The sequence below is a fragment of the Pseudoliparis swirei genome, chromosome 21 (genome assembly GCF_029220125.1).
Source record: "Pseudoliparis swirei isolate HS2019 ecotype Mariana Trench chromosome 21, NWPU_hadal_v1, whole genome shotgun sequence".
In the NCBI taxonomy this organism is placed as follows: Eukaryota; Metazoa; Chordata; class Actinopteri; order Perciformes; family Liparidae; genus Pseudoliparis; species Pseudoliparis swirei.
In genome coordinates, this window is record NC_079408.1 from 1,719 (window position 1) to 15,920 (window position 14,202).

General features: G+C 49.6%; 1 protein-coding gene across 1 annotated transcript; it reads left to right on the top strand.

Moving 5' to 3' along the window:
- Positions 1-244: 244 nt before the first annotated feature.
- Positions 245-14,103, top strand: LOC130211739 (arf-GAP domain and FG repeat-containing protein 1-like). Its single transcript, XM_056442710.1, has 10 exons — positions 245-384; positions 1,501-1,616; positions 3,650-3,809; positions 3,901-4,042; positions 8,199-8,358; positions 10,921-10,985; positions 12,524-12,616; positions 13,268-13,366; positions 13,746-13,831; positions 13,918-14,103. Exons 1-10 carry the CDS (start codon positions 331-333, stop codon positions 13,975-13,977), a joined length of 1,035 nt encoding a protein of 344 aa, XP_056298685.1. The 5' UTR covers positions 245-330; the 3' UTR covers positions 13,978-14,103.
- Positions 14,104-14,202: the final 99 nt, after the last annotated feature.

Consider the following 14,202-nt stretch of genomic DNA (forward strand, 5'->3'; position numbering starts at 1 on the left):
GGATGCTCAGTTACTCTGACCACAGTAAACATGGAGGATCATTCCACCTTCAAGACATCGGTTTCCACTCGCTGCTCGGCCAGCACACTAAAGCTTCATCTGGAAGCCTCGCATGGTTTATGACCAGGCTCCTTGTGGTTCAGCTTGTGGCTGATGGTGTTACTCCATCACCTACAGTAGGGGCACCTCCTTTACTGGACGACAGCGAGCAGACCATGTCCGTTGTTCCCCTTGTCCTGATGTCCCCCTGAGACTTCCTCATGGCGTCATGTCTGTGTTTCTGTCTACAGACGAGGACTGAATCCAGCTCACAGAGTCAAGTCCATCTCCATGACAACCTTCACGCAACAGGAAATAGAGTTCCTCCAGAAAAATGGCAATGAGGTAGGCATGGCAACGGGTTTACGGCTTTCTGAGCATTTGCACATCTTAATTCAACAAGTACTGCACGAAGGAGTCTACTGGTCACCGTGGTTACAGTCTATGTTTGTCATTTGTATTGCACAGAGGAATTAAAACTTATTTCAGGTGAACGGAGTATGAAGAGGAGCAATGCATCATGGGAAGATCAGCCTATTTAGAGCTGTTGCAAAGGAGCGGGAGGCTGAAGGCTGCAGCGCTGCACGCCTCCTTCAGGGCGGCGATAGAGACGCTGCCTCAAGCAGTTTTGTGGGTTTACACAGAACACTTGACACATAACTTTATATTTTGAGCATTTTCAGTTTATAAAGTATCTTGATGAATAAGGTGCTCCAAACCAAGCTTCATGAAAGCAGCAGCAGAGCTTTACGCTCGTGCTTCATCGACAATGCAGAACCCTTAAATCTCTTTACAGGATTAGGCAAATACTTTAGGAATGCTCTCCAAGACCCAAAGCCCACGCCAGGAAGAGTGAGACTTGGACCGATTTCACTATTTACAACTTTTTATTTCCAGACATGAGGCCAACTCGTGACTCAAACACGGAGAAGACGCTGTCTGTACACATGAGTACAGCTCACCTGGGCTACCATGTTCTATCAGAGCCTCTCAGAAGCTGCTGCACTGGGCTGACACAGGTTCTGGTCTTCTGGTCTACAGGTTCTGGTCTACAGGTCTGCTGGTTCTGGTCTTCAGGTCTACAGGTTTCTCTTCTCCAGTTGGTGAAGCAGTTCATTGCCCACTTCATTTGGCTGACTGTTTTTGTCGTTGCGTAACATTTCAAAAGTCTCACCTTTCTCTCTGGTAGGATGAGGTTACCTGAAGGATCCTATTGGCTCACCACTCTAAAGTCATTCCCCCAAAATATCAACATTCACCTGAAAGCTGTCACTGTGGAGCTGAGCTGACTAACTGAAAACTTTGTCTTATGTAGAGTTTCACTGATCTGGAACGCTCAGATGAATGTAAACAGCTCTAGGACATCACGGCTGAATACACCTCCTGACTCTCCACCAATCAGAAAGCTGGATTTCATCTACCCTATTATAAATGACAAGACTACATTACGTGTCATTCCAGGTATGTAAACGGACGTGGCTCAGCCTGTATGATGATAGAACCACCTCCATACCAGACTTCAGAGAACCGCAGAAGGTCAAGGAGTTCCTTCAAGAGAAATATGAAAAGAAGAGATGGTGAGTCCTTTGTAGTAATATGAAAAGAAGAGATGGTGAGTCCTTTGTAGAAATATGACAAGAGATGGTGAGTCCTTTGTAGAAATATGAAAAGAAGAGATGGTGAGTCCTCAGTAGAAATATGAAAAAAAGAGATGGTGAGTCCTTTGTAGAAATATGAAAAGAAGAGATGGTGAGTCCTTTGTAGAAATATGAAAAGAAGAGATGGTGAGTCCTTTGTAGAAATATGAAAAGAAGAGATGGTGAGTCCTTTGTAGAAATATGAAAACAAGAGATGGTGAGTCCTTTGTAGAAATATGAAAAGAAGAGATGGCGAGTCCTCTGTAGAAATATGAAAACAAGAGATGGTGAGTCCTTTGTAGAAATATGAAAAGTTGATTCTGTCAACTTGGGGTTTGGGCATGAAGAGTAAATGTTGAGCTAGTGGAGCTGTGGGTCATCAGAATCAGAATCAGAAACAGGTTTATTGCCAAAGAATGTTTTCACAAACAAACGAGGAACTTTTTTTGGCGGAAGGTGCAAGATTCGCGCACCAAGACACCGAGGCGCCGTCCGGGGCGCCATCTTGGAAAGGGTGGATGAAAGATTACAGCATAACATGAGGGAAGAGAGGCGAGAAAAAGAAAAAGCCACCCCCCGACTATGCCCCTAGAGGGGTACAGTGTGGGAGCAGGAGAAACAAAAAACACCATTGCACATAAGCACATACATCTTAGACATGACTTGCAACGAGTAGGAAGGGGGGGAGGGGAGGTAATCCAAAGACTGGGCGATAGCCCCGCCATTGGGGCAGAAGGTAACCAGCACCGACAAGCAGCCAGCCCGGTCCTTCGCCGTCACGGCGCGGACGCAGACCCGTCCTGTCACCCTGGGGGGGCAAAGCAGGCGAAGGCGTGGGATGGGGGGGGGGGGGGTAGTGAGTGCATTTCAGTGTGTTGAAGTTCGTATGTGAGTGGCCTGATGTATCGTCCTCCCCCAGTCCACAACAGACAAAGTTCCCAGACCGCAAGATGGTCGTTGCCATGGAGATGGCCTTGAAGGGTCCTGGGGAGAAAACAACCACAGGTGTCTGTGGATAGGGGGAAGGGAATGAGAGAGTCTCGCTTCAGTGATCTTCGGGAGTTGTTGTTCCAGTCACGGCCTTGGCCAAAGCCCGTCCTGGTAGAGGGAGCCGAAAGCAGATAAGATTGGGATTGTTTGGTCTTCCAGTAGCTGCATATCAATTTTGCGCACCTACTATTCCTCCATTTTCCTCCCGTTTGCCAATAGGATTTCAAATCGATCCAATTTCATTTGCAGAGCCATCAGCTTCTCCACGATGTTGTCATTCTGACGGTTTAATGCCAAAGTCTGAGTGCCAACAACTCTGTCCAACGCGTCAATCATGTCGGGCAGCCTTAGGGGCTTTAACGCTGTCACCGTTTCCTTAATTTTCCGATAAGCCAGGGCAGCGCCAAATCCAAACAGCAGAAATCCTGTAATCAAAGTTCCGAATAGGTAGATGTCTTCTACGTCCTCCACGGAAAGGGCTGCTAGGCACAAGACACGCCACTTCCCCCACGCGTCCATCGTGTATCCAGCAACACTCGTCCCAGCAGGACAGGCAGGTTCCCCCGAACCCGAGCTTCTCGTCGAGAAGATGGTGTCAATTGCGTTTAGGGACCAGTTGATTACGTCCATGGTTTTTAGTTCGAAGAGCGATGCGGAGAGAGTCTCTCAAGTATGAAGACTGACAAGACATGACGAGAGAAGCCAAGCAGGGAGGGGAAGGTCATGGGGAGGAGTGGGAGAGAAAAATGCGACCGCCTTCGTCGAGAGCCAAATCGCCTTCATGTGACTCATGTGGGTCATGTGACTCATGCAGACCTGAGAGGCATCAGACTCACGGAGGGACTTGTTTTTATAAGTAATTACTCATTATTATTACTTTAATAATACTACCATCACTATTAGATTATTATAACTATCAGTTATTCTGTCATCACACTCTCTGAAGACCAGCTGTAGTGTAATGTCCGGTGGACTTGTCTCAGGTACGTTCCTCCTGAGCAGGCCAAAGGTGTTTCAGCCGTCCACGTCTCCGGCTCGTCCAACAGCAGCACCAGCAGCACCCCGGAGGTGAGGCCACTGAAGTCCCTGCTGGGGGAGTCGGCCCCCCCCCTGCAGCTCAACAAGAACACGCCCCCTAACCAGGTGAGCCATCATCCCATGGGGAGCATGGAGGCTGCAGACAGGCTGTGTCCAGGATGCAGTCAGTGTCCTGAACCTCTCTGGTGCTCTGCAGTCTCCAGTCGGGAGCCGAGGCCTCGACAAGAGGTTCGACCTGCTGGGCGACCTCGGGGGGGACATTTTCGCCGCTCCGGCCAGCGTGAACGCAGCCAACACCGCCGGATTCGCTAACTTTGCTCAGTTCAACAGCCACTCAAGTAAGAAGCAGACACCTGTCCTCTCACACAGGACACACCCATATCAGACCACCACCTGTCCCCTCACACAGGACACACCCACATCAGACCACCACCTGTCCCCTCACACAGGACACACCCACATCAGACCACCACCTGTCCCCTCACACAGGACACACCCACATCAGACCACCACCTGTCCCCTCACACAGGACACACCCACATCAGACCACCACCTGTCCCCTCACACAGGACAGACACTACCTGATTCACTTGTAATCGTAGAGCAACACATCACAGACTCTACACTTCACCTCCTGGTCCACCTCGTGGTCCAGACCACATGAACAGTCACATTAGAAAAGCCAGCGACTACCTGAGGGCCGAAATATGCAAAATACAACAAAACTCTGAGAACCAATCAGAGAACAGGTCTCTCTCTTCATTGAGTCGACTCATCTCTGTCCCCCTCATGCTGTGAGCTCTGTGGACGTGTTGATGGTTCCTTCATGGACTCCATCCAAAGAGTCAGGAACCAGAGCACCAGGAGCTGAGCTCCACAGCTCGGGAAGAAGCTTCTGGACTCCAGCTAGCGCTATCTGCATGAAGCTAGCTGCATGAAGCTAGCTGCATGAAGCCATCTGCATGAAGCCATCAGCATGAAGCCATCAGCATGAAGCCAGCTGCATGAAGCCAGCTGCATGAAGCCATCAGCATGAAGCCAGCTGCATGAAGCCATCTGCATGAAGCCATCTGCATGAAGCCATCTGCATGAAGCCATCTGCATGAAGCCATCTGCATGAAGCCATCTGCATGAAGCCATCTGCATGAAGCCATCAGCATGAAGCCAGCTGCATGAAGCCATCAGCATGAAGCCATCTGCATGAAGCCATCAGCATGAAGCCATCTGCATGAAGCCATCAGCATGAAGCCATCAGCATGAAGCCATCAGCATGAAGCCATCTGCATGAAGCCATCAGCATGAAGCCATCAGCATGAAGCCATCAGCATGAAGCCATCAGCATGAAGCCATCTGCATGAAGCCATCAGCATGAAGCCATCTGCATGAAGCCATCTGCATGAAGCCATCTGCATGAAGCCATCAGCATGAAGCCATCTGCATGAAGCCAGCTGCATGAAGCCAGCTGCATGAAGCCATCAGCATGAAGCCAGCTGCATGAAGCCATCAGCATGAAGCCATCTGCATGAAGCCATCTGCATGAAGCCATCTGCATGAAGCCATCTGCATGAAGCCATCTGCATGAAGCCAACTGCATGAAGCCATCTGCATGAAGCCATCTGCATGAAGCCAACTGCATGAAGCCATCAGCATGAAGCCAGCTGCATGAAGCCATCTGCATGAAGCCATCTGCATGAAGCCATCTGCATGAAGCCATCTGCATGAAGCCAGCTGCATGAAGCCAGCTGCATGAAGCCATCAGCATGAAGCCATCTGCATGAAGCCATCAGCATGAAGCCATCTGCATGAAGCCAGCTGCATGAAGCCATCAGCATGAAGCCATCAGCATGAAGCCATCAGCATGAAGCCATCTGCATGAAGCCATCTGCATGAAGCTAGCTGGTCGTTAAAGCAGTGATGGTGAAGCTGCATCTCTCTGGTGCTCTGTGGGGAGAGATCCTCTCTTCCCCTCTGGTATGGAGGACTTAAAATGACTTAAGTATAAATAAATAAATGCATGAATAAATACAAGAATAAATAAATAAATGCTTAAATAAATGTATAAATAAATACAGAAATAAATAAATGTATAAATACAGAAATAAATACAGAAATTAATAAATATAAGTTATAACTCAACAGGACATAATTAAATAAATGTATTTCTACATTTCTGTCTTCATTTATTTATATCTCTGTGTCCACACGTATTTCTTCATTTATTTATGTGTCCGTATATTCAAATGAGCTGGGCGGTCCGAACCTCATTGTTGAACAGGATTGGTCAAGTCGGAGAGCAAGACAGAAGCAATCGATCCCTAGCACTTGGACCTGTCGACGAACAGTGTTTATTATGCATTCTTGTCTGTACATTCTAAATACTACTGTTGTTGAGTCACGGAATGTAATTTAAGGATGTTTTCAGTCGAGAAGTTTGTAGTTTAAGCATCAAATCTGTGGTCGGTTTATCGAGATTCAGCCTAATAAGGATATGCGACGGAGATTTGAGGTTCTGCTCGCGGGACCAGTGAGCTCCGGGCGCTCAGCGCGCTGTGCGGCCGCCGAGAGAAGCCTGATCTATATATATATATATATAGAGCAGCCTGATCTCGGCAGGACTTTTTGAAATGCTCCGCTGGCTCTGACGTCTCCGTAGCGGCTAAACATGAGATATAATTAGGTTTTGGAGGATCTAAAGAGCACAAAGAGTTTATTATTTATTAAAAGATAACGTTATGTCAATTTGACTGAGGGTTAAGATTCATAACTTCATATTGTAGCGACCCTGGGTCAGGAAGCTACGAGACGTTGTATATTTATTATCGTTTATTCGTAGCCTACGCCAAACGACAGTGAACACCGCAACACATTCTACTCCACTGTAAAGTATGTTACAGTGAATAAGTGGAGTAAATTCATGAGCAAGAACAGTTGATGTGGTGACGTCACACGACCAGAAAGACCGTCCTGCGTCCTCGAGAGTCTGGACTCACAAGACCAGACTCCCAAGACCAGACTCCCAAGACCAGACTCCCAAGACCAGACTCCCAAGACCAGACTCACAAGTCCAGACTCACAAGACCAGACTCACAAGACCAGACTCCCAAGACCAGACTCCCAAGACCAGACTCACAAGACCAGACTCCCAAGACCAGACTCCCAAGACCAGACTCACAAGACCAGACTCACAAGACCAGACTCCCAAGACCAGACTCCCAAGACCAGACTCACAAGACCAGACTCCCAAGACCAGACTCCCAAGACCAGACTCACAAGACCAGACTCACAAGACCAGACTCCCAAGACCAGACTCACAAGACCAGACTCACAAGACCAGACTCACAAGACCAGACTCACAAGACCAGACTCCCAAGACCAGACTCACAAGACCAGACTCACAAGACCAGACTCACAAGACCAGACTCCCAAGACCAGACTCACAAGACCAGACTCACAAGTCCAGACTCACAAGACCAGACTCTCAAGACCAGACTCCCAAGACCAGATTCCAAAGACCAGACTCCAGAAGAACACGAGTCTGTACTCAGTGTTCTTGGAAATGATAAACGGCTGAAGTCAAAAAGCTGTCTCTGCTAACTTCTGCTAACGGTTAGCTGAGCGAGCTTCAGCTTCATGTGCCAGGCAGAAGTAGTAGAGCACAACACACCAGGTGCATCACACTCCTGTGACCAATCATGCTTTAGACAGAGGTTCGGACCGCCCGGCTCATTTGAATATACGGACACGTAAATGTCACACATAAATACATGAAGAAATACGTGTGGACACGTAAATAGAGAAATAAATAAATGAAGAAATACAGAAATGTAGGGATATATTTATTTAATGATGTCCTGTTGATTTATAACTTATATTTATTAATTCCTATATTTATTTATTTATACTTAAGTCATTTTGAGTCCTCCATACTCTGGAGCCTCTCTGGCTCATGGGTTTCACCTTCTGGTTCACCCGCTGTGGACTTTCTGCTTTCTTTGGTTTCTCTGCCCTGTTTTACGTTGCCCATTGTGGACTAGCAAATGACAGTTTTGCACATTTTGACATCTTCCCCAAACCGTCAGGCGCTGGCTCTGGACCCTCCGGGCGCTCCTCCCAGAGCGTCTCCAGAGACGCTCTGGGTTCTAGCCCCTCTGCCGATAGATACGCGGCCCTGGCTCACCTGGAGAACTGTAGCTCTGGCATAACAGAGCCAGGTAAACGTCTCCTGCCCAGCCGCTTCATAGACCAGGTCCACCAAAACCCACTAACACGTGAAACCAGGTGCAGAGCTGGACGTCCCTATGAGTCTTCTCCCAGTGCAGGACTCCCAGAGTCCAGAGGAGCCGTGTGAAGACGAGCGGCCCTACCGCTACGTGATGAAACCACCTCAATGTGTTTCATTGGTCAGAGTTCACATCACAAACTGCTCCTAGGCTCAGGGACTAGCTGGACTATGGCAGATGGTCCAGACCTTTGGTCTCATGTGCTTGACTCCAGGAGCTGGTGTTCCTGCTGGGGGGGGCTCGGCAGGGTGGGGGGCTTTGCCTCAGATGCAGTCCAGAGGAGACCGCTACGCTGCGCTAGCTGAGCTCGATACGGGCTTTGGACCCCCAGGACCTGCTACCAGTGTTTACAACACCACCAGCACCTCACAGGGGTGAGACACACATACAAATATACATACACATACACACACATACACACACACACACACATACATACCAGGGTTTTTCCTGCATAGAGAACATTTGGGCGCGCGCCTAAGCCGTTTTCCCGTGCGCTTAAGGCAAAAAAAGTCTGCGATGGGAAAGAAAAAAAAAAACTGTGTTGATCAGGTGCACGTCAGCGAATATGTTCTCAATAGTATGTTTCAAGTCGGCTACAGCAGAACCCTCGTTCTGTTTGGATCAATAGTGTTGTGGCAAAGAGCAGAGAGACGATGATTTGATGAAGCATCCCAGCGGGACTGTATTGATGAGCACATGGCAACATCCAACTAGTGAACAAGTCCAACTTTCTACAATATTTAGCACATATTTGTAGTGTAAATGTAACCCTCCCATCAGACCTTTTAACCAATCACATCAATTATTTGAAGAGCCGGGCACATGATTGACTCTGGTTGGATGAAGGTGACGGTGACCCGACCGCACCAGATAACAAGGGATCGTAGTCCAGGAGAACATCTGTTAGATAACTGTCAGAGCAAGGGACATCATTATTTATGTTGGCTCACTCTAAGTTCAACCAAGGTTATATGATTTTCCTCAGCGTGTCTTCTTGTCTGATCAATGCTGTGAGGCGAATGGACAGAGCGGCCGGCTGCTGGTCCCTCACCAGCCCGACGTGCACCAATACACCTGGCCTCTATAGGGATGCACCGATCTGATCGGCGCCGATCCATATCGGTTTTGATCGGCGTTCTCAAAACGGCCGATCAGATGACGTGACATCTGCGAGAACTATCAGACGTTTCAATGGCGGCGCAACGGAGACGATGCGCCCGGCGAGGGCCGCAGAGGTCAGAGGGGATCCTCACCAGCGGCGTCCCCCGAGTTGAATCTCTGGGTCGACTCAGCCGACTCTCACATGTCTGCCCCTAGAGATGCTCACGCTAAACACATTCCATCGGGAGTGAGAGGGGTTTGATAAAGTTAGCGGAAAGAACCACGTGAAACAACATCCGGTTTTCAAAATAAGATGTCGACAAATCATACACAAACATATAAAAGTAAACAATGAACTGATTTTGTATCTTTAGAGATCGTTTCTGAGATTTAGCTTCAATTATGCTAACATTAAAACATTTTTACTGGACCAAGGAAGAGTTTATAAAAATTAGTCAGACTTTTGTATGTTAAACAAAGTCCTGTAAATAGATTTCCCCAAGAGTTCCAGGAAATGAATGATGCAGATGTGTTCCATACATATCTGAATCCCCTACAATAGCAATCAAACAATTTTAATGTATCAATTAGGACATTTTTCAAAGTAAAAGTCCTAAATGTTTAAAGAAATCTGTAATTTCTTTAATGTTTGAGGTGCTTTATATATGTATTTCCTCATAGTCCTCATAGCAATAATGCTACACAATAAATACAACGCTTCAATCAACACCGTGATCGGTATTATCGGATCGGCAGATACTGATTTCAGTGATCGGTGATCGGCACCAAAAACCTGATCGGTGCATCTCTAATTGTCAATCTATTAGCCGATCTATTTTCGCAAAATGATTTCCTCAAGCATTGCCTCCATTATTTATGGAAAGAAAAGAAAAAAACCTAGATGTCTGCTAGTTACGGTAACATGGCGATATAGACGTAGCACAGGCAACAATTTTGGGAGCACCGAAGATCCATTTTGACCTTGGAAAAACCCACACACACACAAACATACACACATACATACACACACACACAAACATACACACACACACAAACACACACACAAACATACACACACAAACATACACACATACACAAACATACACACATACACACACAAACATACACACACACACAAACATACACACATACACACACACATACATACACACACAAACATACACACACACACAAACATACACACAAACATACACACACAAACACACATACACACACAAACATACATACACACATACATATACAAACATACACACATACATACACACACAAACATACAAACATACACACAAACATACACACAAACATACATACACACATACACACAAACATACACACAAACATACACACATTAACACACATACACACACATACACACACATACAAACATACACAAACATACACACAAACACACATACACAAACATACACACACATACACACAAACATACACACAAACATACACACATACACACACATACACACAAACATACACACATACACACAAACATACACACACATACACACACAAACATATACACATACACACAAACATACACACACACAAACATACACACATACACAAACATACACACATACACACACACAAACATACACACACAAACATACACACACATACACACACACACAAACATACATACACACACACAAACACACACACACACACACACACACAATCCTGTGTGTGTGTGTGTGTGTGTGTGTGTGTGTGTGTGTGTGTGTGTGTGTGTGTGTGTGTGTGTGTGTGTGTGTGTGTGTGTGTGTGTGTGTGTGTGTGTGTGTGTGTGTCAGCAGCATGTTCGGGCCAGTGATGTCATCAGCTCACACACAGCTGCCCTGCATGGCTCCAGGTTTTGGAGGTGAGTCGACCTCCAGGTGACAACTGATCATAGAGGACAGTTTGAGGAGGTCAGAGGTCTGAAACACCCGCTCTCCCTCTCCTCCCCCATCTCCTCTCCTCCCCCATCTCCTCTCTCCTCCCCCCCTACTCTCTCCCTCTCCTCCCCCATCTCCTCTCTCCTCCCCCCCTACTCTCTCCCTCTCCTCCTACATCTCCTCTCTCCTCCCCTCTCTCTCCCTCTCCTCCCCATCTCCCTCTCCTCTCCCTCTCTCCTCTCCCTCCCCCCTCTCCTCCTCCTCCCCCCCTCTCCTCTCACCTCCCCTCTCTCTCCCTCTCCCTCTCTCCTCTCCTCCCCTCCTCCTCCCCTCCTCTCTCCTCCCCCTCTCCCCTCCTCCTCCTCTCCCCCTCTCCCTCTCTCTCTCTCTCTTTCCCCCCCTCCCCCTCTCTCTCTCCTCCTCCTCCCCTCTCTCTCCTCCTCCCCCCTCTCCTCTCTCTCCTCCTCCTCCCCTCTCTCCCTCTCCTCTCTCTCTCCTCCTCCTCCCCCCTCTCCTCTCTCTCTCCTCCTCTCTCTCCTCCTCCTCCCCCCTCTCCCTCTCCTCTCTCCTCCTCCTCCTCTCTCCTCTCCTCTCTCTCCTCCTCCTCCCCCCCTCTCCTCCTCTCCCCCCCCTCCCCCTCCCCCTCTCTCCTCCTCGTCCTCTCTCTCTCCTCCTACTCCCCCCTCCCCTCCTCTCTCTCCTCTCCTCCTCTCCTCCCCCCTCTCCTCCTCTCCTCCTCCCCCCTCTCTCTCCTCCTACTCCCCCTCTCTCTCTCTCCTCCTACTCCCCCTCTCTCTCTCTCCCTCTCTCCTCCTCCCCCTCTCCTCCCCGTCTCTCTCCTCCTCCTCCTCCCCCCTCTCCTCTCTCTCTCCTCCTCCTCTCCTCTCCCCCTCTCTCCTCCTCCCCCCTCTCCCCCTCTCTTCTCTCCTCTCCTCTCCTCTCTCTCCTCCTCCCCCCTCTCTCTCTCCTCCTCCTCCCCCTCTCCTCTCTCCCCCTCTCCTCCCCTCCCTCCCTCCTCCCCTCTCCTCCCCTCTCCTCTCTCCTCCACCCCTCTCCTCTCCCCTCTCCTCTCCTCTCCTCCTCCCCCCCTCCTCTCTCTCTCCTCCTCCTCCTCCCCCTCTCTCTCTCTCCTCCTCTCTCCTCCCTCTCCTTCTCTCTCTCCTCCTCCCTCTCCTCTCTCTCTCCTCCTCCCTCTCCTCCTCCTCCTCCCTCTCCTCCCCCCTCTCTCCCTCTCCTCTCTCTCTCCTCCTCCTCCCCCCCCCTCTCTCCCTCTCCTCTCTCCTCCTCCCCCTCCTCTCTCTCTCTCCTTCTCCCTCTCCTCTCTCTCTCCTCCTCCTCCCCCCCCTCTCCTCTCTCCTCCTCCTCCCCCCCGCCTCTCTCTCCTCCTCCTCCTCCTCTCTCTCTCTCCTCCTATTCCCCCCCTCTCTCTCCTCCTCCTCCTCCTCCCTCTCTCTCTCTCCTCCTCCTCCCCCTCTCTCCCTCTCCTCTCTCCTCCTCCCCCCCCCTCCTCTCTCCCCAACAGCTCAGTCTACTAACCCGTTTGTGGCGCCTGCAGCCGCCCCCACCAACCCCTTCCAGGTCAACGGCAGAGCAGCCAACATGGCGGCTGCAGCAGGTGTGTGTAGTGTGTGTGTTCTTCCTGTAGCGTGTCTGTAGCGTGTTGTGTGTCTGTAGCTTGTCTAGCGTGTTGTGTGTCTAGCGTGTTGTGTGTCTAGCGTGTTGTGTGTCTGTGACGTGTCTGTAGCGTGTTGTGTGTCTGTGGCGTGTCTGTAGCGTGTTGTGTGTCTGTGGCGTGTTTATAGCGTGTTGCGTGTCTAGCGTGTCTGTAGCGTGTTGCGTGTTGTGTGTCTAGCGTGTTGTGTGTATGTAGCGTGTAGCACATCTAGCGTGTCTGTAGTATAGCATGTCTGTGGCGTGTCTGTAGTGTGTAGCGTGTCTGGCGTGTCTGTGGCGTGTAGCATGTCTGTAGCATGTCTGTAGCATGTCTGGCGTGTAGCATGTCTGGCATGTAGCATGTCTGTAGCGTGTAGCATGTCTCTAGCGTGTCTGGCGTGTCTGTGGCGTGTAGCATGTCTGTAGCCTGTCTGTAGCATGTCTAGCGTGTCTGTGCCGTGTAGCATGTCTGTAGCGTGTCTGGCGTGTGTGGCGTGTAGCATGTCTGTGGTGTGTAGCGTGTCTGTGGCATGTAGCATGTCTGTAGCGTGTCTGTGGCATGTAGCATGTCTGTGGCGTGTCTGTGGCGTGTAACCTGTGACCTCTGCTGCAGCCTCCTTCGGGACGCTCTCCATGAGCATGCCGTCTGGCTTCGTGAACGCTGCAGCCTGCAGCCTGCCCACCAGCTTCAGTGGGACCTTCCCCCCCCACGGTGTGTGTGTGTGTGTGTGTGTGTGTGTGTGTGTGTGTGTGTGTGTGTGTGTGTGTGTGTGTGTGTGTGTGTGTGTGTGTGTGTGTGTGTGTGTGTGTGTGTGTGTGTGTGTGTGTGTGTGTGTGTGTGTGTGTGTGTGTGTGTGTGTGTGTGTGTGTGTGTGTGTGTCCGTCCTGTTTCAGTCACACACGTAGAGCAGCTACAGGAGCAACTCAGGCTTAAGCATCTTGCTCATGGACTAGGGCAGGGATTGAACTGCCAACCTCTTGGTTGAGAGGCCGACTGACTGACCTCTGACCCTCAGTCGCTCTGACACTGATCCATCTGACTGAACCCCATGACACAGGACCCTCAATGACTCTCTGGTTCTGGTCTCCAGGGGGGGCCTTTCCTCCAGGGGGGGGCTTCCCTCCAGGCTTCGGGCCGGTGATGTCGGGGCCGATGGTCTCCAGCAACCCGTTCCTGGTGAGCTTTACAACCAGAGTGAAGAGAATAATGATTGTGATAGTGATGAATATATTGAATAACACCTCCTGCTCCTCTTCCTCCAGGGAGCTGGTCCTAAGGCTCACTTTCCATCCGGAGGCTCCTCCACCAACCCGTTCTTATAGCCGTCCAATCAGCTGCAGGCTCCACATCGCATTGCTTCAAGCACAATGTCAGGATTTGTATTTTGTATCTCAGTGTTTCCCCAAAAGGATCCACAAGACACCCGATGACATCATCATGAGCTCCACGAGACATAGGTAACATCATCACTTCTAAGACACCCGATGACATCATCATGAGCTCCACAAGACACCCGATGACATCATCATGAGCTCCACAAGACACCC